Raw genomic sequence first — 22,518 nt, 5'->3', positions numbered from 1 at the left:
CTCCTGGCTCAGTCTACTCACATCGTCGTCTTGCACGCTCAAAGGGATATCCAACATGCACATCTGGAATGGCTGCACCAATGCCTTCTGCATGCTGAATAAAGGCTTGCCCTCCATCCTCAAGGCGGCTCGGCACGGCTGCCCACGCTCCTACCTGGAACCCCCCCCGGAGGCTTATGACTGACTCCTGGAGGATGGAGCCCTCCTCACCACTCTCCTCCTTCGCCTTAGCGCCACTGAAACAGGTTGCCAACAAGCACGGCGTCCGTCAGCACCAGCACCAGCACCGCAGCAGCAGGAGAAGCTCTCCGGGGCGATTCCAAAGGCGGCATCAGTGAGCCGTTTCCGTCTGCGTGCCCAGGTTTTGGGTCATCAAGGGATCCCGTCTCCTCCCTCTGGCAGGGAGGCAGGCAGGGCAGGCACCTCCTTTGGGGCTCAACCTGCTTTCCCTCGGCTGGGCTTCCCCCGGATTCCTGCTGCCCCCAGCAGCTCCCCAGCCTTCTCTTCCAAAGGCTGGGCACTCAGGCTGAGGCTCTGCATTGTCTTCTAAGACACAACAGGTTCCCTTCCTTCCAGTCCCGGCTACTGCAAGGCTGGGAGTCTGCAGTCATCCATGGCAGAGAAAGCACAAAAAGGGTCGAGGAGGAGGAGGAGGAGGAGGAGGAGGAGGAGGAGGAGGAGGGGAAGGTTGACGCAGCCACGTTCTCCTTCTCTTTCTCTGGCCCCCCTCCAGCTCAATCCCCTCCTTGCTGGAAAGGGGAACGCCCTCCCTCACCGTCAAGGGCACGGCAGGGGTGGGAAACCTGAATTCATATTCCCTAGCTCTGCATTTCTGCAGGAAAATCCTACGCTGGGCATCCCCCTCTGCCAAACACACACAGAGAGAGAAGGAGAGATGGAGAGAGGGAAAGAGGGGGGAGACAAAAAGATTTGAGGGGGGAGAGAGAGAGAGAGAGAGAGAAAGGGAGAGAGAGATGGAGAGAAAAGAGGAGAGAAAAAAATGAAAGGGAGAGAGAAAGGGAGAGAGAGAGATGGAGAGAGAGAAAGAGGGGAAGAGAGAGATAAGGGGGGAGAGAGGGAAAGGGAGGGAAAGAGAGGGAGAGAGAGAGAAAGGGAGAGAGATGGAGAGAGAGAAAGAGGGGGAGAGAGAGATAAGGGGGGAGAGAGGGAAAGGGAGGGAAAGAGAGAGAAAGGGAGAGAAAGGGAGAGAGAGAGATGGAGAGAGAGAAAGAGGGGGAGAGAGAGATAAGGGGGAGAGGGGGAAAGGGAGGGAAAGAGAGGGAGAGAGAGAGAAAGGGAGAGAGAGATGGAGAGAGAGAAAGAGGGGGAGAGAGAGATAAGGGGGGAGAGAGGGAAAGGGAGGGAAAGAAAGAGAAAGAGAGAGAAAGGGAGAGAGAGAGATGGAGAGAGAGAAAGAGGGGGAGAGAGAGATAAGGGGGGAGAGAGGGAAAGGGAGGGAAAGAGAGGGAGAGAGAGAGAAAGGGGGAGAGAGAGATGGAGAGAGAAAGAGGGGGAGAGAGAAATAAGGGGGAGAGAAAGAAAGAGAAGGAGAGAGTGAGAGAAAGAGAAATATTGAGAGAGAGAGAGAGGAATATTGGGAGGGAGAGAGAGAGAAATATTGGGAGAGAGAGAAATGAAGATAGAGAGAGAAAGGGAGAAAGAGAGATTTCTCTCTAGAGTGGGAGGCGTTGTGGCCCACATCTAGCGAGACCAACTCTTTCCCAGTGGGTTTTAAGGAGGGCAGTTCCTTGTGGGAAACGGATGGTTTCAAAATGGGATCAATAAAATTATTATTATTATTATTATTATTATTATTATTATTATTATTATTATTATTACTACTACTACTACTACTACTACTACTACTACTACTACTACTATAAAAAAAATAATGGAAGGAGATCAGAACTGGGAAGAGTTTGCTTTCCCCAAGGATTAAATGTAGGATTAGCACTTGAGGAAAGATACACATTATTGGTAAGAGGAAGCAGAGAAAGGATGATCTGTGCACTGACTTCTCAGACGCATCAATTAATTGACTGGCTTTGATTTGATTAACTAAGGGGAATCTTTCCCTTCTAACACTGATGAGGTTACCTAGTTGGGTCACGAAAAGTCTGCAAGAAAACCACCCAGCTCAGAGAGCACCAAGGACCCCACAGTCGTCGTCCTCCTCCTCCTCCTCTTCCTCCTCCTCCTCCTCCTCCTCCTCCTCCTCCCCGTCCTCCTCCTCTCTTCACACACTACTCCTAGTACTGATGATGTTACCTAGTTGGATAATGAAACGTCTCCAAGAAAACAAGCAAGCTCAGAGACCACCAAGGACCCCAAGTTGTAAACAGGTTTGGTTACTGCCCCACTACAACACAACACAACACAACATGCCTTCAATCACACCTACTTGCAAAACGGGAGGTGCAATTTTATTTGCCCGTGATTTGTACTGCCCTCTCTCTCTCCGCTGACTAAATCTCCTCCCGTTTCCAAGCCCAAGGCAACAAAACTAGCATTGTTTTGAATCCATGGGCTGTTTCCGATCACCTTTAACCCAGGTTAAAGCCAGCAACAGAACGGGGGGGGGGGGGGACACGAGAAGGAAGTCCCCCCCCTACCCACAAAAAAAATCCAACAGGGAACAGAGTTTGCAGGATGTTGCCACCCCAAACATCCGTTAATTCCAAAGGAAATTGAAGCATTCAAGACACAAGAATAACCTGGGTTGGCCAAGGAGTCACATTAAACCCCTCGCTCGCAATTAATTGCAAAAAGATGAACGCCAAGAGAGGGGGGGAAATGAGCTCTTTCTTGTTTTTAAGACTGTGAGAAAAAGCAGATTGGCTAGGGAGCCCTTGCTAGAAATTCACCTGCTCTTCAATTACTCAAAAAAAAAAACCCTCACTTGTGGGGCATTATCTGGATTCCCCCCCCAACTCCCTGTTTGCTTCTCTCTCCAATCTTGCACTGGAGAGGTTGTTTTTTTTTCCCAAGAGAAGTCATTCAAAATCTGAACAGGGGTGGGATCTGGGCGCAGGTCCAAAGAAGCCCGGTGGAGTTTGTGAAGTTGATGCGAAAGGGAGAAATAAAAAATGATTATCGAAACAGCCTCTCAAAGAGATAACTGCGTTGGGGAAAGGGGGGAAAAAAAGCAATTATACATACATACAGCTATTTCTGGGTTTCTATTTCCCAGCAGTTTTTAAAATTGTTTCTGTTAGGGGGGGGGGCAGGGTAGTCAGTATATTGTCTGAGTCAGTGGTGAAATCTGAACTGGGGGGTGGGTTTGAAATCAGCTGTGGGGCTCAATCTTGGGAACCTTTTTAAAAACTTTTTAAAAGCATTTTTTACTACCGGTTCGGGCGAATAGGTAGTAAAAAATGCTTTAAAAAAGTAAAAAAAAAAAAAAGTTCCGACGATCACAGCTGTGCCGCGTGATCATCGGAACCTCTTTTCTTTACTTTTTTAAAGCATTTTTTTACTACCTATTTGCCTGAGCCTATAGTAAATAAATGCTTAAAAAGTAAAAAAAAAAAAAAGTTCCGATGATTGCGCGTCGCTTAGCTGATTCGGATGTCCGAACTTTTTTTAAAACATTTTTTTACTACCTGTTTGGCGAACCAGGAGCATTTTTTACTACCAGTTTGGCGAACTAGAAGAATTTTTTACAACCAGTTTGGCGAACTAGAAGCATTTTTTACTACCGGTTTGGCGAAGCAGGAGCATTTTTTACTACCAGTTCGGTGAACTAGGAGCATTTTTTACTACCGGTTTGGCGTGAGCAGCAGCCTTTTTTACTACTGGTTTGGCGAACTAGGAGCATTTTTTACTACCGGTTTGGCAAACCAGAAGCATTTTTTACTACCAGTTCGGCGAACCAGGAGCATTTTTTTACTACCGGTTCAGGCAAACCGGGCCGAACCGGTAGCATTTCACCCATGGTCTGAGTATATAGGCAGTTCCGAATAACGTGGATAATAATTTTTTTTTTTTTTGCAAAGTCAGAATATTCATGTCTGATAAGTTCAAAATGTCCACGTTTCTAGGCATCAATTCTTTGGGGATTGATGAAGCTTCTTCAGCTCTGACTGGATGTTGGGGAAACCAAAGAAGCTTCTTGGATGAGGAACAAAACGTCTTAGAATTTAGAATTCTATATTGGCCAAGTGTGATTGGACACACAAGGAATTTGTCTTTGGTGCATAGGCTCTCAGTGTACATAAAAAGACAAGATACGTTTGTCAAGAATAAAAGGATACAACACTTAAGTGATAGTCAAGGTTACTAATAAGTTATCAAATCGTACTAGGAAACAATAAACAACAAATAAAAACAATATAAATTGTAAGATACAAGAAATATGGTTATAGTAATAAATGGAAAGAGGTAGATACTAGTAAAGAAGAGAAGGATAATAGTAGTGCAGACTTAGTAAATAGTTTGACAGTGTTGAGGGAATTATTTGTTGAGCAGAGTGATGGCGTTTGGGAAAAAACTGTCCTTGTGTCTCGTTGTTCTGGTGCGCAGTGCTCCATAGCGTCGTTTTGAGGGTAGGAGTTGAAACAGTTGATGTCCAGGATGCGAGGGGTCTGTAGATATTTTCACAGCCCACTTTTTGCCTCGTGCAGTATACAGGTCCCCCATGGAAGGCAGGTTGGTAGCCATGGTTTTTTCCGCAGTTCTAATGATCTTCTGAAATCTGTGTCTGTTTTGTTGGGTTGCAGAGCCAAACCAGACAGTTATGGAGGTGCAGATGACAGACTCAATCATTCCTCTGTAGAACTGGATCGGCAGCTCCTTGGGCAGTTTGAGCTTCCTGAGTTGGCGCAAAGGTCTTCAAAGGAAAACCAGAAAAATCCAGAAAAAACCTTTGGATGACTGAGAACCTCTAGAGACAATGTGTGTTTTGTGATTTTTCTCCAATTCGTTTTTTCTTCTATTCTGCTGTCTCCAGGCACTGCTACGTCCACGATTCAGATTCTTTTTTTTTGTCTTTCTTATCGACAATTGTTAAATTAGGGGGTGTTACGTGCCTGTCTGAATTCTAAAGTCCCTGAGCATGGGAGCGTCTTCATTTTGTATGGTTGCTTCTTCTTCTTCTTCTTCTTCTTCTTCTTCTTCTTCTTCTTCTTCTTCTTCTTCTTCTTCTTCTTCTTCTTCTTCTTCTTCCTCTTCTTCCTCTTCCTCCTCTTCCTCCTCCTCCTCCTCCACAGCTGCTTCTTCTTCTTCTTCTTCTTCTTCTTCTTCTTCTTCTTCTTCTTCTTCTTCTTCTTCTTCTTCTTCTTCTTCCTCTTCTTCCTCTTCCTCCTCCACAGCTGCTGCTGCTTCTTCTTCTTCTTCTTCTTCTTCTTCTTCTTCTTCTTCTTCTTCTTCTTCTTCTTCTTCTTCTTCTTCTTCATTTTATCTGTTGCGCAAAGGGTCTAATTTGTATGATGGTATTATTTATGGTGCGTTTCGGCCAGATGTTGAGACTGGATTTGGCATTTTTGTCCGTCTATTGAGTCCTTCCCAAGGACCTGCAATAGGCAGACGTTAAATCGTTCGATGGGGTTTACAGATATCCCATGCAGGATGTCAGCTCTTCCGAGGGAAGCTGCCTTTTTGCAATTGACTGATGCATCCTTACGGTTCATCGCACAGTCAGTCAGATGTATACCTTGCGTTTGACCTTTTTATCCACCTGTCGAGTTGCGTTATTATTATTTATCTTTTTTTTTTAGGGCAAGGCCATGGCGATTTGCAAGATAAAGCGAATAGATTGGTGGGTGTTCAAAATGGGGGGGGGGATTATTTGCCCCCACCACCACCACCAGCCTAACTGCAAAGGAGGCGGGAAGATAAATTACCTGCTCCAAAAATGATCCACAATTTTTGGGCACTTTTCACGACCGTCCCCTGAATATTACCAAACGAAAGGGGACGCTGTTAGATTAGGTTGTAAAAAAATGTGGGGGGGGGAACACCCCCCCCCCCCACACACACAAACACAATTCAGCAACGGGTTTTCCCGTCCTTCTCCATCTTTCGTGCTGGGTACCACACACGGTTGTCATGGAGACAGCCACATGCAACGTTGCCATGCTTACAAAGCGTACGATGAGGCCGGGGACGACCCCTCGATGCGCGCGAGGGGGAAAAATCGCTCAGAAATAGTACGCGGTGCAAACCCGGAGTATTCATGCCCTTTAACGACATCGGTTGCAAAATACGAAGCCTCTAAAATTCGGTTTATATACCTCTAAAGCCATCATCTCTTCTGGCCTGGGGGGGGGGGTATCTCTGTGCAACATGTCAGAGATCGGGGAGGGGGGGAACCAAAATCGATGTAGGGTTATTCGAAACGGCACAAAATTCAAGGTGATGGCGAGAAAGCAACCGGTTTCCCACGCTTTCTGTAGCCTAAAAAAACTAGAAGGGAGTATTCACACGTTCAGACCATTAACCTGGTTTACTGATTTACGTTGTTTCTCTAGGTTTACAGTGACCTAGAATTGAACAATAGCTTCATCCATGAATCTCACCAAGGGGAACATTAATCAAGCTTGTCACGGCATGAATGAGCCTTCAATTGACCTGGTTAACATGCCGTGAAATGCATTCCCTCCCCCCCCTTCCTTCTCTTTCTCTCCCTCTCCCTCTCTCTCTCCCTCCCTCCCTCTCTCACAAACACACACAGTGAGAGAGATCATCCATTGATGGGAAGTTGTGACCTGAAACTATCCCTCCTCCTCAACTGATTATTTATTTTATTTTTATTTATTTTATTTGCCAAGCATATATAAGATAACAGGTAAAAGTATAAACATAATTTGAATACATGAAAAGAGTTAAGAGTAAAAAAGAAACATTAGGATAGGGACGGCAGGCAGGCAGGTTGGTGGGCTTATGCTTAGGAATGGGGTGAGGACGTCAACAGTAGACAGTCTAAGGTTAAAGTTTTGGGGGGTTTGGGGAAGAAATTAAATTAAATTCAATCTTTCGCTTTCTCTGCTTGAGATAAATACGAGTTTCCTCCTTTTTTGGTGGGGGGGGCAAGAGAAGATATCCGATGGGACGGCTTGCGGGATTAAAAAAAAAAAGAAAGAAAGAAAGCTGGAAAACCATTTGTCTGAAATGATGTCGGGTTTCCTTGCTTGAGTCAGGAGGGTTTGCAATCCCCTTCCTCCTCCTTTCTAGCACTGATAATGTTACGTCGCTGGGTAATGAAATGTCTACAAGAAAAGTAACCAAGCTCAGAGAGCCCCGAGAATTCTCCCCCTCCTCCCTCTTCTAGCACTGATGATGTTACCAAGTTGGGTCATGAAATGTCTGCAAGAAAGTAACCAAGCTCAGAGAGCACCGAGAATCCTACAATCCTCCTCCTCCCTCTTCTAGCACTGATGGTGTTACCAAGTTGGGTCATGAAATGTCTGCAAGAAAATCACCTAGCTTAGGGACACCAAGGAGCCCACAATCCTTTTCCTCCTCCTCCTCCTCCCATCTAGCACTGATAATGTTACCTCGCTGGGTAATGAAACGTCTACAAGAAAAGTAACCAAGCTCAGAGAGCACCGAGAATTCTCCTCCTCCTCCCATCTAGCACTGGTATAGTGTTGCCTAGCTGGGTAATGAAATGTCTGCAAGCTCAGAGAGCACCAAGGACCCACAGTTGTTGTTGTTGTTGTTGTTTTTGTTGTCTTCCTCCTCCTCCTCTTTGCAAGCATCTTCCCTTTCTAGCACTGATGATGTTATCTAGTTGGGTAATGAAACATCTGCAAGAAAACTCCTCTCGGAGAGCACCAAGGACCCCACAGTCGTTGTCCTCCTCCTCCTCCTCCTTTTCACAAATCCCACTCCCTTCTAGCACTGAAGATGTTACCTAGCTGGGCCACGAAACGTCTGCAAGAAAGCAAGCTCAGAGAGCAGCAAGGACCCTACAATCCTCCTCCTCCCATCTAGCACTGATGATGTTACCTCGCTGGGTAATGAAACGTCTGCAAGAAAGCAACCAAGCTCAGAGAGCAGCAAGGACCGTACAATCCTCCTCCTCCCACCTAGCACTGATAATGTTACCTCGCTGGGCCACGAAACGTCTGCAAGAAAGCAAGCAAGCTCAGAGAGCAGCAAGGACCCTACAATCCTCTTCCTCCCATCTAGCACTGATAATGTTACCTTGCTGGGTAATGAAACGTCTACAAGAAAGCAAGCAAGCTCAGAGAGCACCAACCCTGAGCTACCAACATTCTCTTTGATTAATGCAAGATTTTTTTTAAAAAAAATCCTGTTTCCAGAACAAGAGCAGGGCTTGAAATGAGTCAGAGCCGACAAACCTGACCACACGGTTGCTCTGAATTCTCCTTTAGAAACATCACAAAGGAGCAGTGCCCCCTCGCCAAGCATGTGTCTGTGCCCACCTGACTTTCCGTTGCTCTCTCGCTCACTCGCTCTGGCCCCCGTGAAGAATATTTTCCATCCTTCAAAAAAAAAGAAAAAAAGAAAAGGCCCAGCCTCACCTGGAGGAAATACGAGAACCCACGGCGTGTCTTCCCCATGACCTGAAGCAGGAAGACGTTTTAACTGGGAGGAGCTGGGAAAACTTGCCAACCAGGACTGTGGACTTAAAACCTTACGGTGCAATTGTCCTGCGTTGATGCCACACGCAAGCGAACCGAAAGTAAGGAAGAAGGTCAAAAAAAATCGAAGCCAACGTTTTACGAGGGTCGTCGTAAACCAGAAGGGCGAAGATACGAACGATCGGTTTTTTTTTGAAAAACCGAAAGTTCGTTTTGGAAAGGAGCATTTGCTCGAACCTTTCGAGCAAGGCAAGCCAAGTTCCTGGCAGGTACATCCACACAAATGCTTTTGGTGCTTAGTCCTGGGCACACGCTGTCAGGAAATGGGTCATTTCAGGATCCAACTCTTTTAAACATGTGTTTAAAAAGCATTTTGAAAAACTAAAAACTTTTTTCCCTCCCTCATTCACTTTCAGAATTCCTTCCTTCCTTCCTTCCTTCCTACCTACCTACCTACCTACCTGCCTACCTTCCCCTTTTATCTTCCTTCCTTCCTTCCCCTTTTATCTTCCTTCCTTCCCCTTTACCTTCCTTCCTTTCTTATCTTCCTTCCTTCCTTCCCCTTTTATCTTCCTTCCTTCCTTCCTTCCTTCCTTCCTTCCTTCCTTCCTTCCTTCCTTCCTTCCCCTTTTATCTTCATTCCTTCCTTCCCCTCTTATCTCCCTCCCTTCCTTCCTTCCCCTCTTATCTCCCTTCCTTCCTTTCTTCCCCTTTTATCTTCCTTCCTTCTTTCCCCTTTTATCTTCCTTCCTTCCTTCCTTCCTTCCTTCCTTCCTTCCTTCCTTCCTTCCCCTTTTATCTTCCTTCCTTATTTCCCCTTTTATTTTCCTCCTTTCCTCCCTCCCTCGCTCCTTTTGCACACCATAATTATATTTATCTTTATCTATCTTTTTTTTAAAAAAATCCCCTGATATTTTTATTTCCTACACACGGGGATTATTTCCATTTTCAGGGGTTTCGCCAATTCCCAATCTGCAGCCTGAAACAATTCTGTATATCGACGGAGTCTGCTCTGCTGTGCTTAAAATTACAAGGAGGAAAATGTAAGGGCCCTTGTGCAAATGCCGGCAATTGTTTTGCCGTCCCTGGTAAACACATTGCAAGGAGCTGCATCAGAGCCAATCCACTCACTCTTCTCCCTTTGAAATTTTATATCTCGATTAACTGCTCTTGTTCATCCCCCTCTTGGGAGAAATCAAAACACGGCCTTCGCGTCTGGTTTGGCCAGGCAGTCACCTCGCAGCTCTTGACGTCAACTCTGCCTCCCGAAAAAATATTTTCTTTGACCGATGGCCAAACCAAGCTCAGAACTGGAAAAGAAAGCGAGGCAATAAATCCTCGGCTGAGGAGTAAAATCAGCGGGATCCTGGCACTTTGTAGGTGGGCAAAAACAGGGCAATTTAAAAGAAAAATAACGAATGTGTATTCAGGGTTTGGGATAGCTGGAAATGACCTCCCTTCAAATAAACTTATCATTTGGAGAAACCTGATTCTTTTTCTTTCTTTCTTTCTTTCTTTCTTTCTTTCTTTCTTTCTTTCTTTCTTTCTTTCTTTCTTCCTTCCTTTCTTTCTTCCTTCCTTCCTTCCTCCCTCCCTCCCTCTTCCTTCCTTCCTTCCTTTCCTTCCTTCCTCCCTCCTTCCCTCCCTCCTCCTTCCTTCCTTCCTTCCTTCCTTCCTTCCTTCCTTTCCTTCCTTCCTTCCTTCCTTCCTTCCTTCCTTCTTTCTTTCCTTTCTTTCTTTCTTTCTCTCTTTCTCTTTTCCTTCCTTCCTTCCACTTTCCTTCTCTCCCTCCTCCCTCCCTTCCTTCCTTCTCCTCCTCCTTTCTCCTTCCTCCTCCTCCTATTATTATTGTTTGTCACAATCAGACAGATGTTTAAACTGGATCTGGCATTTCGGTCCAACTCTCAGGTCCTCTATAATAATACTAAATGTATTTTCACGGGATGTAACCCGTTCCAAGTCAAGCTGCCTTTTGCAATTGACTGATGGTTTAAATTTGTCAATGCCGATGGATGTTCCAGCGGTGCTCCAGCTGTTTTGGGATTGCACCCAAGGCGCCTATCCCTATCGGTACAGGTAGTCCTCGACTTACAAGCATTCATTTACTGACCGTTCAAAGTTACAACGGAACTGGAAGGGATCGTGCTCTGGAAAAGCCGAACTTCCGGGTTCTGGCGCGCATGAGCACCCAACGATCAGCTGGCCGGTGTGCATGAGCACAGCAGTTTTCAGCACTGCCGCGCGGGCGAAGAACAGCTGATCGTCACGCGTGCATGCGTGTCAGAAACCCAGAAGACAAACCGGCAAGGTCCGCGCGTGCCGGGCGACATGGCTTCACGTGCCACTTTGGGCACACGTGCCATAAATTCGCCATCACAGTTCTATATATTTGCAGCACATGATCTACATTTTGTAGCGACAATCACATCTGGCTTATCAGGGGCTAAATGTTTACCAGTTTGTACTGCGAAGCTATTATTTTTTTTAAAAAAAAATAAGTATTATCCTTTCCTCCTCCTCCTTCCTCCTCTTCCTTCTCCATTGGATGTTCAGAATCAGAGGCTTCAGGTGGGCAGAAGATGGCAGCAGATAACCACTGCTGGCTGATCTCAGAAAATGAATAAGCCAAGAGACCACAAACTCAACCTACTGAAGGCAAACCGAATTCCGAAACTCAGCAGAGTCAATCCGGGAGACACCAGGAAATCCCCAACCTTGAACGTAGACTGGGAAGTTGAAAACAAAAAAACAGGAAGGTGGCGGACTATTTTTATGACGCCCTTCCTTTAAAGTCAGAGGGAAACTTGACCGTTTGCAAGGGGTACAAGGGTTGCGATGGCTTGGGCATTTTGTATGGGGAGGGACCTTGATTTTTTTTTTTTTAATTCTCCAAAGCACCTGAAGGGCAGGATGAGAAGCAATGGATGGAATAACAGACAAATGGTTGTCCAATCTCTTCTTGAAAACTTTCAGTGTTGGAGCATTCTCATCTTCCAGTGGTAAGTTGTTCCACTGGTTAATTGTTCTGACTGTCAGGAAGTTTCTCCTTAGTTCTAGGTTGCTACTCTCCTTGGTTAGTTTCCACCCGTTGCTTCTTGTCCTGCCTTCAGGCGCTTTGGAGAATAGCTTGACTCCCTCTTCTTTGGGGCAAACTGATGGAAATTCCCAGGGTCATTCAATCCCCTTGATAAGCATAGTCAATGGGGAAGCCAGATACACTTAATAACCAGTGGTGGGATTCAAATAATTTAACAACCGGTTCTTTGCCCTAATGACCAGCTGGGTAGGCGTGGCTCGGTGGTCATGTGACCGTGTGGGTGTGGCCAACTCAATGTCACTCACGTCGATGGGCGTTTCACCTTACTATTACAATGTAATAAGGGTTAACCAGAGAGGCAGTTTATATAAGCAGGGCAATAAAGATTAGGCTAGAAACACCACCAGAATGTTTCCTTCCTGCCTTCCTTACAGGATTAGTCCTGTAAAGTGGAAAAAAACAAAATAAGATTTCTTCCAACAACAGGTTCTCCGAACTGCTTAGAAAGTTAATAACCGGTTCTCCCGAATAGGTGCAAACTGGCTGAATAACCCTGTTAATAACCCTGTGAACAAGTGAATAACCCTGTTAATAACCCTGTGAACAAGTGCAGGGATTCACTTCACGAATGCGGCAAGAAAGCCCGTAAAATGGGACAGAACCCATTTTAACAAACGTCTCGTTTAGCAGCGGAAATATTGGGCTCAGTTGCGGTCGTAAGCCGAGGACTACTTATAATTAAGCCAATCCCTCCCAGCTCAGATCCATTGCAACGAGCGATGATGATGCCTGGTGTCAATCAAGCTTGCCAAAACCAGAAAATCCCAGTTTCGGGGCTGAGCTGGGACCAGAAAGGCATGATCTGGAATGCCGAGAGTTTCAGCTACTACAAAAAAAAAAAAAAAAAGCCAGAAATACAAAATGGTGATTCACGGGCCCTTGTCTCCCATTAAGTCTTTTAGTCATTGTATAAAATGTCAGAACAAATTGTTCTTTTATTTAGAAGGTCTTTTGCATCTACACCAAAAGCAGCTGGCGCCACCTCCTGGCCAGATCAGGAAGAACTGTTAGTAAATCTGAATCCTGTGCATAGAGTGTCCTCGCTGTGTGTAGGGCTGGACTAGAAGACCTCCAAGGCCCCCTTCCAACTCTGTTATTCTGTCTACGGAAATGTTTTCTCTGAAGCTGTCAATAAACCCTCTCTTCCCAGACGTAGATCCCAGACACGACTTGTTTTCACAGCCGAAATTAAACCCTGGTGGTGCCATTTTGCCCCATGCAGACATAGCACAACACAACACAGGTTGAAACAGGCCCTGTCGGCTCCAGCTGATGTCAGCAGCCAAGGTGCTTATTTGGCTAAGCCCAAAAAAAACCAGCTGAATTCCCATTTACCTTCCCTCCCCGCTCCAAGAAAGGATCTCTTAATGGGTGAGGTTCTTTGTGCCTTAACTTTGAAGGATAATCATCATCATCGTCATCATCGTTGTCGTCATTTGGAACACAACACGCCAAATAACACGGTTGTCGAGGGCCGAAGCGTACAATTTATTGAAATCGCTGCCCCAGGAGACGCCGGAGTCGAAGAAAAAGAACTGGAAATAAAATCACGAAATATCGCGACCTGCTCATCGAAACGACACGGTTATGGATGAAACATGTCACAGTGATACCCATTGTCATCGGGGCACTTGGTACCACGTCCAAGAATTTTACAAAACACATCAAGAAATTGCAGCTTCCTGCAATGACACCAGCGGAACTGCAAAAAAACTGCGCTACTCGGAACATCGTATATTTTAAGAAGATCCTTGGTTGATCCCTAGGACGCTGGCAGCAACCCCTATCAACCATTAGCACCAGTCAATCGCATTTGTGACGCATTTTTGAATGTTCAGCTGACTGAGTTTCGTGTTTAATAATAATATCATCTATGGCTTTCAAGTTTCTCATCCATCTGGAAGGCAAATTCAAGATTTAGCCAACCAGCCAACGCATTTTTTTAACGTTTCCAAGGTAATTCTTACTCCATCGCGAAGGTGGCAAAACTGGGGAAGAACGGCAGAATCCTAAACTTGGGAATTTAAGCGCGTCGCATCCCACGGCTTTGTGGGATCAATTTGGGAGCCCCCAATATCCCTCTAGCCGCAATTCGAGATCTGGGTACGACCCTCTAAAAGCTTCACCCCACATTGCCCCATCCTCCATTCCTACCTACTGGTACAGGCAGTTCATTTAGTGACCGTTTAAAGTTACGACGGCACTGGGGGGGGAAAAAAAGGTGACGTAGGGCCGGGTTTTTTTTTTTTTCACCCTTACGACCGTTGTAGCATCTCCGCGGCCCACATGAACAAAATTTATGACGGTCTCAGCGTCCCTGAGGTCACGCTTCTGACGACGTTCTGATCAGCAAAGCCAGCCATTCGCTTAAACCACAATGGCAGGAAAGATTGTTAAAAACGCGGCACTGAACAAATGTCTCGCTTAGCAACATCAACGCTGGGCTCCATTGGGGTTGTAAGTCGAGGACTATTTATTTATTTATTTATTTCAATTTGTATACCGCCCTTCTCCTAGTGGACTCAGGGCGGTGCACAGCCAGAACTAAAACACCTACCAATACAAAATTTAAAATTGTTAAAAGAATTACATGCTTCGGCCCAAATTTAGAACAATTCGAATTAAAACCCATTGACAATTAAAAGCTAAAAAACTAAAAAGACTAAAAAAGGGTTACTGTAAAAAAAGACTACCTGTAATCTTAATGATTCGGAAGGAAGGAAGCATCGTGATCGACCTTTCCAAGTGGGGGGGGGTCACTATAGCCCCCCCAAGGGCCCAGCAGTGGGGCTGATGATCCCCGGGGCTTGAAAATGAAGACAGCTCTAAGGCGTGTAGCCAAGTTCCTTCTCTACCATTAAAAAGATCACCAGTCGGGAGGCCTCTAAGGATCATCTAGTCCACCCCACCAAGACCCCCAATGCAATGACCACTGCGTGGGCGGGCAGCCCTTGTTTTAACACCCCCCCCACCCCTCTCATTAAAGCTCTTGTTCTAATGAATCCTTAGGAAGACGGAAGCCTGGGTCTTTCCCAGCGTTTTCCAGTTCCCCTTTCCCAGTTCCCCTGTCCAGAAGGGACCTGTCCTCCGCACCCACCCGCCCACCCACCCCACGCCCTTTCCCAGATGCGAATGTGGGCTTCCCCAACAAGCCCCCAACAGCTGCATTCACACGTGCCAAGCCTAGTTTAGCTAGGGGGGAGAGAGGGGGAAGGCAAATTAATAACGCCGCCGGTGCCAACCTCCTGAGCGGTCCCCCCTACCCACCCCCGGACCCCACCCCCAAAGAAAGGCGAGGGTCGTGAGGACGCAGCCCTCCCTCCCTCCATCCTCCATCCCCCTTCCCTTCCCTTCCAGGTCTTCTCCAGCCTGGCGTCTTACCTGGCTCTCCAGCATCATGGTTTTCCGTTCATCGTTTCTAAGGGAGCCAGGCGAGGAGAAAGACGGCGGGGGCGATGGGGAGGGAGGAGGAGGGGGGGGCGATCCAGGCCCGGGGAGGGGGGCTAGGAGAGGAAGAGGAGGAGGAGGAGGAGGAGGAAGAAGAAGAAGAAGAAGAAGAAGAGGCGGCAGGTGGAGGAGCGCAGGGCTGGCCAAGGGAAAGCCGCCGCCGCCGCCGTCGCTGCCACCCCGGTGCTGTTCAGCAGCTCTCCTCCAAACCCATAATAATCCGGGCTTCCTGCTCGCCTTCTCCGGGCGGAGCTGGGGCGATCGTCCCCGATCGGCGTCTCCATCCACCTCGCCCGCCCGCCCCGGGAGCTCGGGCAGACGCAGCAGCGAAGCTGCCGGTCAAATTGACCATTGGGCTGTAAGCCAGCTAGGTCGCGTCAATTTCAGGCGGGCAGCAGCGGCTGGTTGAATTCTGCACCCAGAGGAAGGTCGCTTTCCCTTCGGGGGGACGGGCGGAGCCCCGCGGGCTCGGCTTTGCAAATAAAGCACCCGGGGGAGACCCGAGCCCGCCTCCTGCCTTCCCCCTCCCCTCCTATAAGCTTGGGTTTAGGATCGCGCGGGGGAGCGTAGAAGGCGAAGGAGCCGAAGGGAATTGCCCGGGGGTTGGGGGTGGGAGAAAGGAGCGCGGATCCAAGCGGGGAGAGGGGGGGAAGGCACGGCGTGGAAAGGGGCGGAGAGCTAACGTGACTCAGGCACCGGCGAGCAGGTAAAACAGCCTGTCTCTTTGGGAAGGGAAGGGAAGGGAAGGGAAGGGAAGGAAAGGAAAGGAAAGGAAAGGAAAGGAAAGGAAAGGAAAGGAAAAGGATGGAAAGAAAGAAAGAAAGAAAGAAAGAAAGAAAGAAAGAAAGAAAGAAAGAAAGAAAGAAAGAAAGAAAGAAAGAAAGAAAGAAAGAAAGAAGGCACACAAAAGCTGTGGGGAGCTAAAGATGCCTTGGCCAGGGCTCCTGAGCGCGTGCAGAAAGCCAGTTAGCCAGCCCAAGGGGTTTAAGCTGTCTCTTTGAGAAGGAAGGAAGGAAGGAAGGAAGGAAGGAAGGAAGGAAGGAAGGAAAGAAAGAAAGAAAGAAAGAAAGAAAGAAAGAAAGAAAGAAAGAAAGAAAGAAAGAAAGAAAGAAAGAAGGCACACAAAAGCTGTGGGGAGCTAAAGATGCCTTGGCCGGGACTCCTGAGCGCGTGCAGAAAGCCAGTTAGCCAACCCAAGAGGTTTAACCTGTCTCTTTAGGAAGGAAGGAAGGAAGGAAGGAAGGAAGGAAGGAAGGAAGGAAGGAAGGAAGGAAGGAAAGAAGAAAGAAAGAAAGAAAGAGAGAAAGAAAGAAAGAAAGAAAGAAGGCACACAAAAGCTGTGGGGAGCTAAAGATGCCTTGGCCGGGACTCCTGAGCGCGTGCAGAAAGCCAGTTAGCCAACCCAAGAGGTTTAACCTGTCTCTTTAGGAAGGAAGGAAGGAAGGAAGGAAGGAAGGAAGGAAGGAAGGAAGGAAAGAAGAAAGAAAGAAAGAAAGAAAGAAAGAAAGAAAGAAAGAAAGAAAGAAAGAAAGAAAGCAGGCACACAAAAGCTGTGGGGAGCTAAAGATGCCTTGGCCAGGGCTCCTGAGCGCATGCAGAAAGCTAGCTAGCCAGCCCAAGAGGTTTAGTCTGTCTCTTTAGGAAGGAAGGAAGGAAGGAAAAGAAGGAAGGAAGGAAGGAAAGAAGGAAGGAAGGAAGGAAGGAAGGAAGGAAGGAAGGAAGGAAGGAAGGAGCACAAAAGCTGTGGGGAGCTAAAGATGCTTTGGCCAGGGCTCCTGAGCGCATGCAGAAAGCCAGCTAGCCAGCCCAAGGGGTTTAACCTGTCTCTTAAGGAAGGAAGGAAGGAAGGAAGGAAGGAAGGAAGGAAGGAAGGAAGGAAGGAAGGAAGGAAGGGACAAAGACTTCTCCCTCCCCTCGTCCAAAAGAAATCTGGGCTGTCAAGTATCTTTTCTCCTGAAAGAAAAAAACCGTGGGAAACCAAGAGAACCAAGAAACAAGGCTGTTTCTGAGCATGTGCAGAATGCCAAAGGAAAGCTATCTCACAGGTGAGGGATGCCACCTTGCTTTAAAGCAACCCTGATACAGCACATGAAGGCCACTGTATCTGAGCGGTCCTGAGCAGTAGCTTTATTTAACAGTAACAGAGTTGGAAGGGATCTTAGAGGTCATCCAGTCCAACCCCCTGCTCACGCAGGAGACCTGTACTAGGGAGTCGAACTGCCGAACGGCCGACCTTTCTGATCGACAAGCTCAGTGTCTTAGCCACTGAGCCACCTAGTCCTCAAATAACGGTATTATTTGATTGATTGATGGATTGATTGGTTTCTGTAGCCGCCCATCTCAGCCCAGTGAGACTCCAAGCAGCTTACAATTCTAAAACAGTTAAAGCAATTTAAAAACTTAGAACGTCCAAAAAAACCACATACATATAGCAGCCAGATATTATAGTGGTTATATATTTAAAATTATTGCGATTGTTTCACTGATTGGCAATCGATGGGATATTGTTTGGGTTTCGGGGCTGTTATACAGCCTACTTCTCAGGCATTATTTAAAATAAAAATAAAAATGGAGAACTGAAAAAGAAAACATACGTTTCCGTTCTGTGGGGGCAGGATTGTGGTTTAATAACGAAAGCGAAAAAAGGATTTAAACATTTACGTAATGAGAAAGAGAGAGAGAGAGAGAGTAAGCAAGCAAGCAAGAAAAAGAAGAAAACAAGAAAACAAGCAAGAAATAGAGGAAAAGAGAGGCAGGAAGGAAGGAAGGGAGAAAGAAAAAGAAAGCAAGAAATAAAAAGAGAGAGGAAGGAAGGAATTAGTACGGAAGCAATTTAAATTAATAACACGGTTGTGAAGTGAATCTGGCTTCTCCGTTGATGTCGCCTGTCAAAAGGTCGCAAAAGGATCACGTGAATGGAAAAAAGACTGTTTTTTCCAGTTCCGTTGTAACTTTGAACGGTTAGTAAATGAATGCTTGTAAGTCGAGGACTACCTGTATCGATAGGGATAGGCGCCTTGGGTGCAATCCCAAAACAGCTGGAGCACCGCTGGAACATCCATCGGCATTGACAAATTTAAACCATCAGTCAATTGCAAAAGGCAGCTTGACTTGGAATGGCTTACATCCCGTGAAAATACATTTAGTATTATTATAGAGGACCTGAGAGTTGGACCGAAATGCCAGGTCCAGTATAAACATCTGGCTGATTGTGACGAACAATAATAATAGGAGGAGGAGGAGGAGGAAGGAGAAAGGAGGAGGAAAAGGAAGGGAGGGAGGGAGGGAGGAGGGGGAGGAGGAAAGGGAAGGAGAGAGGAAACTGGAAGGAAGGAAAGAAAAAAGGAAAGAAAAAGAAAGAAAGAAAGAAAGAAGAAAAAAGAAAGAGAAAGAAAGAAAGAAAGAAAGAAAGAAAGAAAGAAAGAAAGAAAGAAAGAAAGAAAGAAATCTCATCTCCAAATGATGAGCCGATTTGAAGGGAGGTCATTTGCAGCTATCCCAAACCCTGAATACACAGAAATAAATCTTTAAGGAGAATGAAATCTGAATTGGGTGCTGAGACAGGGTTCCTGAGCATGTGCAGAATTTGGCTTTATTTTGGCAACAGAACCCCCGAGAAAAAAAATTGCTGCGTTTCGCACAATGCCCGAGACCCACAAATACACTTTCTTCTCACACGGTCATGGGATCAAAATTCAGGCACTTGGGGCACATAGATTTATGAAGGCGACTGCATCCCAGGTCACGTGATTCCCCATTTGCGACACGCAAAGCCAACGGGTTCGCTTAGCGACTGTGCGACTCACTCAACGACCTCAGTGACTCTCTTCATGACAGGGCCAAAAAGGTGGTAAAATTAGGAGAGGACACGGGGGGAGGGGGGCCATAACGGGCACCTCACTTAGCGATGGAAATCAATTGCGGTCATTAAGTTGAGGACCGCCTGCACGGAGAAGCTGCCATGATGCTGGAAACCAGGATGGGATGGACGGAGAAGGCGATGCGTTGCGTTGTTCTGCTTCCAAACCCAATTGAAGCCCTTGAATCATTGGGAAATTCTCCCTCTTGGCAGCCACGGAGACCACCTGCCACGCAGGCCACCCACGTTCGCCACAAAAAATAATAATAATAATAAAATAAATCTCACTTGGAAGGTATTTGATTTTGGCTGGACTAAACCCCAAGGGGACACAGCCAGGTTTTTCACACGAGACAGGGGGGGTCTCCGGTTTATCACAGGGGGGGGGGGAAGAGAAGGTGTTTTGTGACACACACACGGATGCTAACAAATCGCCCACTGCAAAGCCCGAAAAGCATAATCCAATTCTCCATCCTTAAGATGCCCACAGGATGCTTTGCAGGAAAAAGAGTCCAGATTTCCAGATTACAACCGTGTGCAGAGATTTTATTCTGGTCCAAGCGGGACCGCCCCGGAAGGGAGGAGGGGGGGGTGTATTTCCAATTAGCCCAAATCCCACCCCAAAACGAGGAGGATGCTGATCCCCAGCTCCTTAACCTCTGCCACGTGATCGAAGCTGTGCCCACCCACCCACACGCCCACCTCCACTCCGACAACTTCATCTCTATTCGAACCAATCCTTCCGTTGCTGGAGCAGAAGAAGAAGGAGGGGGCGGGAAGTCATTGCAAAACTCCGGGCCCGTGCCATTTTTATTTCCAATTTTTTTGGTGTGTGTGTGTGTGTGTGTGTGTGTAAAATTTATATTTAATCACTGGTGCTTTTGGGCAATAGAAAAAAGGGGCCAGTGGGAGTTGCTATGGAAACGAGAAGACTCTACATATATGTGTGTGTTTGTGTGTGTGTAGTAGGGAGGGTTAAAAGATTGTGAACAACACAACACAAAGAGTGTTGGCAGTGTAGAAAATTCATCCCGGAGGGTCACAATTTAGGGTTGAAAAGAGGGCCCTTCTGCTGTTGAGCGAGATGGCTTGTGAAGGGAGGTGCTGTCCCACGTTATCGGGGTCGTTGTTTTTGTCACGGTTGTTAAGCGAAATCCGGCTTCCTTCCTCGGAAAATGGCTGGGAAGGTTGCAAATGACCATTCTGTGAACTCTGGGATGCTGCATCTGCCGCAAATTTTGATCGCATGACTCGGGACTCTTTTGACGGTCATAAATGTGAAGACCGGGCACAAGTCAATTTTTCCAGCACCGTCATAATGCGGAACGGTCACTAAATGAACGGTTGGTAAGTCGAGGACTATTGGAGTATAGAGAGCATCAACTGTCCCAGGCAAATTTATAGTAGCAGCCTGCAGAGCAGGGGTGAAATGCTGCCGGTTCGCACCGGTTCAGGCAAACTGGTAGCGGTGGCGGCGTGTGGTTCGGCGAACTGGTAGCGGCGGCAGTGCGAAGCTCCGCCCACCCGCCCGGATGTTGTTACTTCCTGGTTTTAACCAGGAAGTCACCTGTTTTTGACCCTCTGCACATGCACAGAAGGCTTTGCGCATCGCAGAGGGTCCAAAACTGCATGAGATGCGCGCGCACGTCCAAATTGGTAGGGAAGGTAAGTAGATTTCACCTCTGTTGCAGAGGTTGCCCAGGATAATATCGGAGAGGCATCTTTCTCTGCTCATTAAGCCGTATTATTTATTCATCCCTTTATTTATATCTACATGGATCTATAGCCTGTCTCAAGCCTCTTCAGAACAGCCGACACAACAAGTCAAGGCAAGGAAGAAGAGGTTTGCTAAGTTTAAAGCCACGCCAAAACATTTTGGAAAAAAACAGACAAGCCAGCCATTTGCAAATCAAAGGCTTTGCGCAGATTGCAAACAGGGGCTGCCACAAAGAAGGAGGAGGAGGGGGGGGTCAACTTATTTTTTGCTCCACGCGCCCCAAAATAATAAGACCTCCCTGAAAATAAGGCCAAGCATTTATTTCAGGGTTCACCAAAATATAAGACAGGGTCTTATTTTCGGGGAAACGCGGCATACGGGAACTTGGCTGCATACACAGCAAACGTTTTGGGCTGAGCTGCCGAATAAACCCGGATTCGCCCTCCATGGTAATCCTAGTTGGGTTTGTCTGATGAGCGTAACAGGAGAGGCGGAAAGATGCCATTCCGTTCACTCATCTTTCTTGGCGTCCCGTGATCTCACCTGTAGGGAACGTTGATCGCATTTGGCAAGTAGACATGGGCTTAGAGATAAAGCTGGATTAATTCGCTTTGCTGCTTTAAAAAAAAAAAAAGCTGGCGTTTCCACAGCGTACAAACATCTCTGCCGAGGAGAGCCAGCAGAGCTAATCCAGGCTGACATCCTCGGAGTCGGCGGAGCAAAGGAGTGGTGGAAAAAAAATCACAAGCTTCTCTCATATTTTCCTTCTCTGGGTTGGAAAGAGACGGGTTTTCCTCTGCAGTCAGTCAAACAGTATAAGCCAAATGAGGAGGGAAAAATCTACAATAGAACTGAACAGAACAGAACTGAAATCAGAATAGAATAGAATAAGCAATAGAATAGAAAATAGAATAGAAAATAGAATAGAAAATAGAAAATAAAAAAATAGAAATTAGAATAGAATTGAAAATAGAATAGAAAATAGAAAATAGAAATTAGAATAGAATTGAAAATAGAAAAGAATAGAAACTGGGGAATAGAACAATACAAAATAGAATACCAATAGAACAGAATAGAATAGAATAATAGAGTAGAATGGTTTACCTATTGTGGTTTTGTATTCTTTCCATTAGGTTTGGCCGAATTTTGGCTGAAGTCACTTGGTTGAGATAGGTGGCTGTACAAATACTTTTAATACATATATACAGTGCATTCAGAAAGTATTCAGACCTCCCGGTTTGTCTATTTTGTTATGCTGCAGCCTGATTCCACAGTTGTTGTTTTTTTTCTCTCATTAATCTGCCCTCAAGTAATGACAAAGTGAAAACATAATTTTAGAAATTACGAAAGCACTGTATATTTAAGAAAATCCCCAAGAAAGCAAATTGAAATGCAAACTTCCTTGGGTTTTTTTTTTCCCCGTTACCCAAATGTTCTTTTTCATGACAATTTTCCCATTACAAAAGGAAGGAAGGAAGGAAGGAAGGAAGGAAGGAAGGAAGGAAGGAAGGAAGGAAGGAAGGAAGGAAGGAAGGAAGGAGAAAAAAACAAAGAAAAAGGAAGGAAGGAAGGAAAGAAAGAAAAAGAAAGAATGAAAGAAGAAGAAAAGAAGGGAAGGAATGGAAGGAAGGAGGGAGGGAGGGAGGACGGAAAGTAATTGAAATCAGGAGGGAGGGAAGGAAGGAAAGTGGAAGGGAGGGAGGAAGGATGCTCTCTCAAAAGAGGCACTAAGCGAATTGTCGTTAAGTCGAGGACTACCTGTAGAAAACCGGTTAATCTGCAAGGCCACCAGGTTTTCCAGATGCAGTTCAGGACAGGGGAAAACCGGCTTATCAGAAAGGTGAAATGAAAT

General features: G+C 46.4%; 1 protein-coding gene across 4 annotated transcripts in view; it reads right to left on the bottom strand.

Moving 5' to 3' along the window:
* RALGDS (ral guanine nucleotide dissociation stimulator) overlaps window positions 1–15,679 on the bottom strand; it is an 82,138-nt gene extending 66,459 nt beyond the window's left edge. Inside the window, exon 1 of one of the 4 annotated variants that reach the window (XM_087879975.1) lies at window positions 15,025–15,679. In XM_087879975.1, coding sequence (XP_087736101.1) covers window positions 15,025–15,042 — 18 coding nt within the window. In that variant the 5' untranslated portion in view covers window positions 15,043–15,679. Of the gene's footprint in view, window positions 1–21; window positions 774–15,024 lie in introns of those variants that run through there. The other 3 variants (XM_060684610.2, XM_087879974.1, XM_060684608.2) reach the window with 3 other exon arrangements.
* Window positions 15,680–22,518: the final 6,839 nt, after the last annotated feature.

This window comes from Pantherophis guttatus, chromosome 16, assembly GCF_059756535.1.
Source record: "Pantherophis guttatus breed Tessera chromosome 16, ASM5975653v1, whole genome shotgun sequence".
In the NCBI taxonomy this organism is placed as follows: Eukaryota; Metazoa; Chordata; class Lepidosauria; order Squamata; family Colubridae; genus Pantherophis; species Pantherophis guttatus.
Note: the sequence above shows the minus strand (reverse complement) of the source record. Positions and strands in the feature narration are given on the sequence as shown.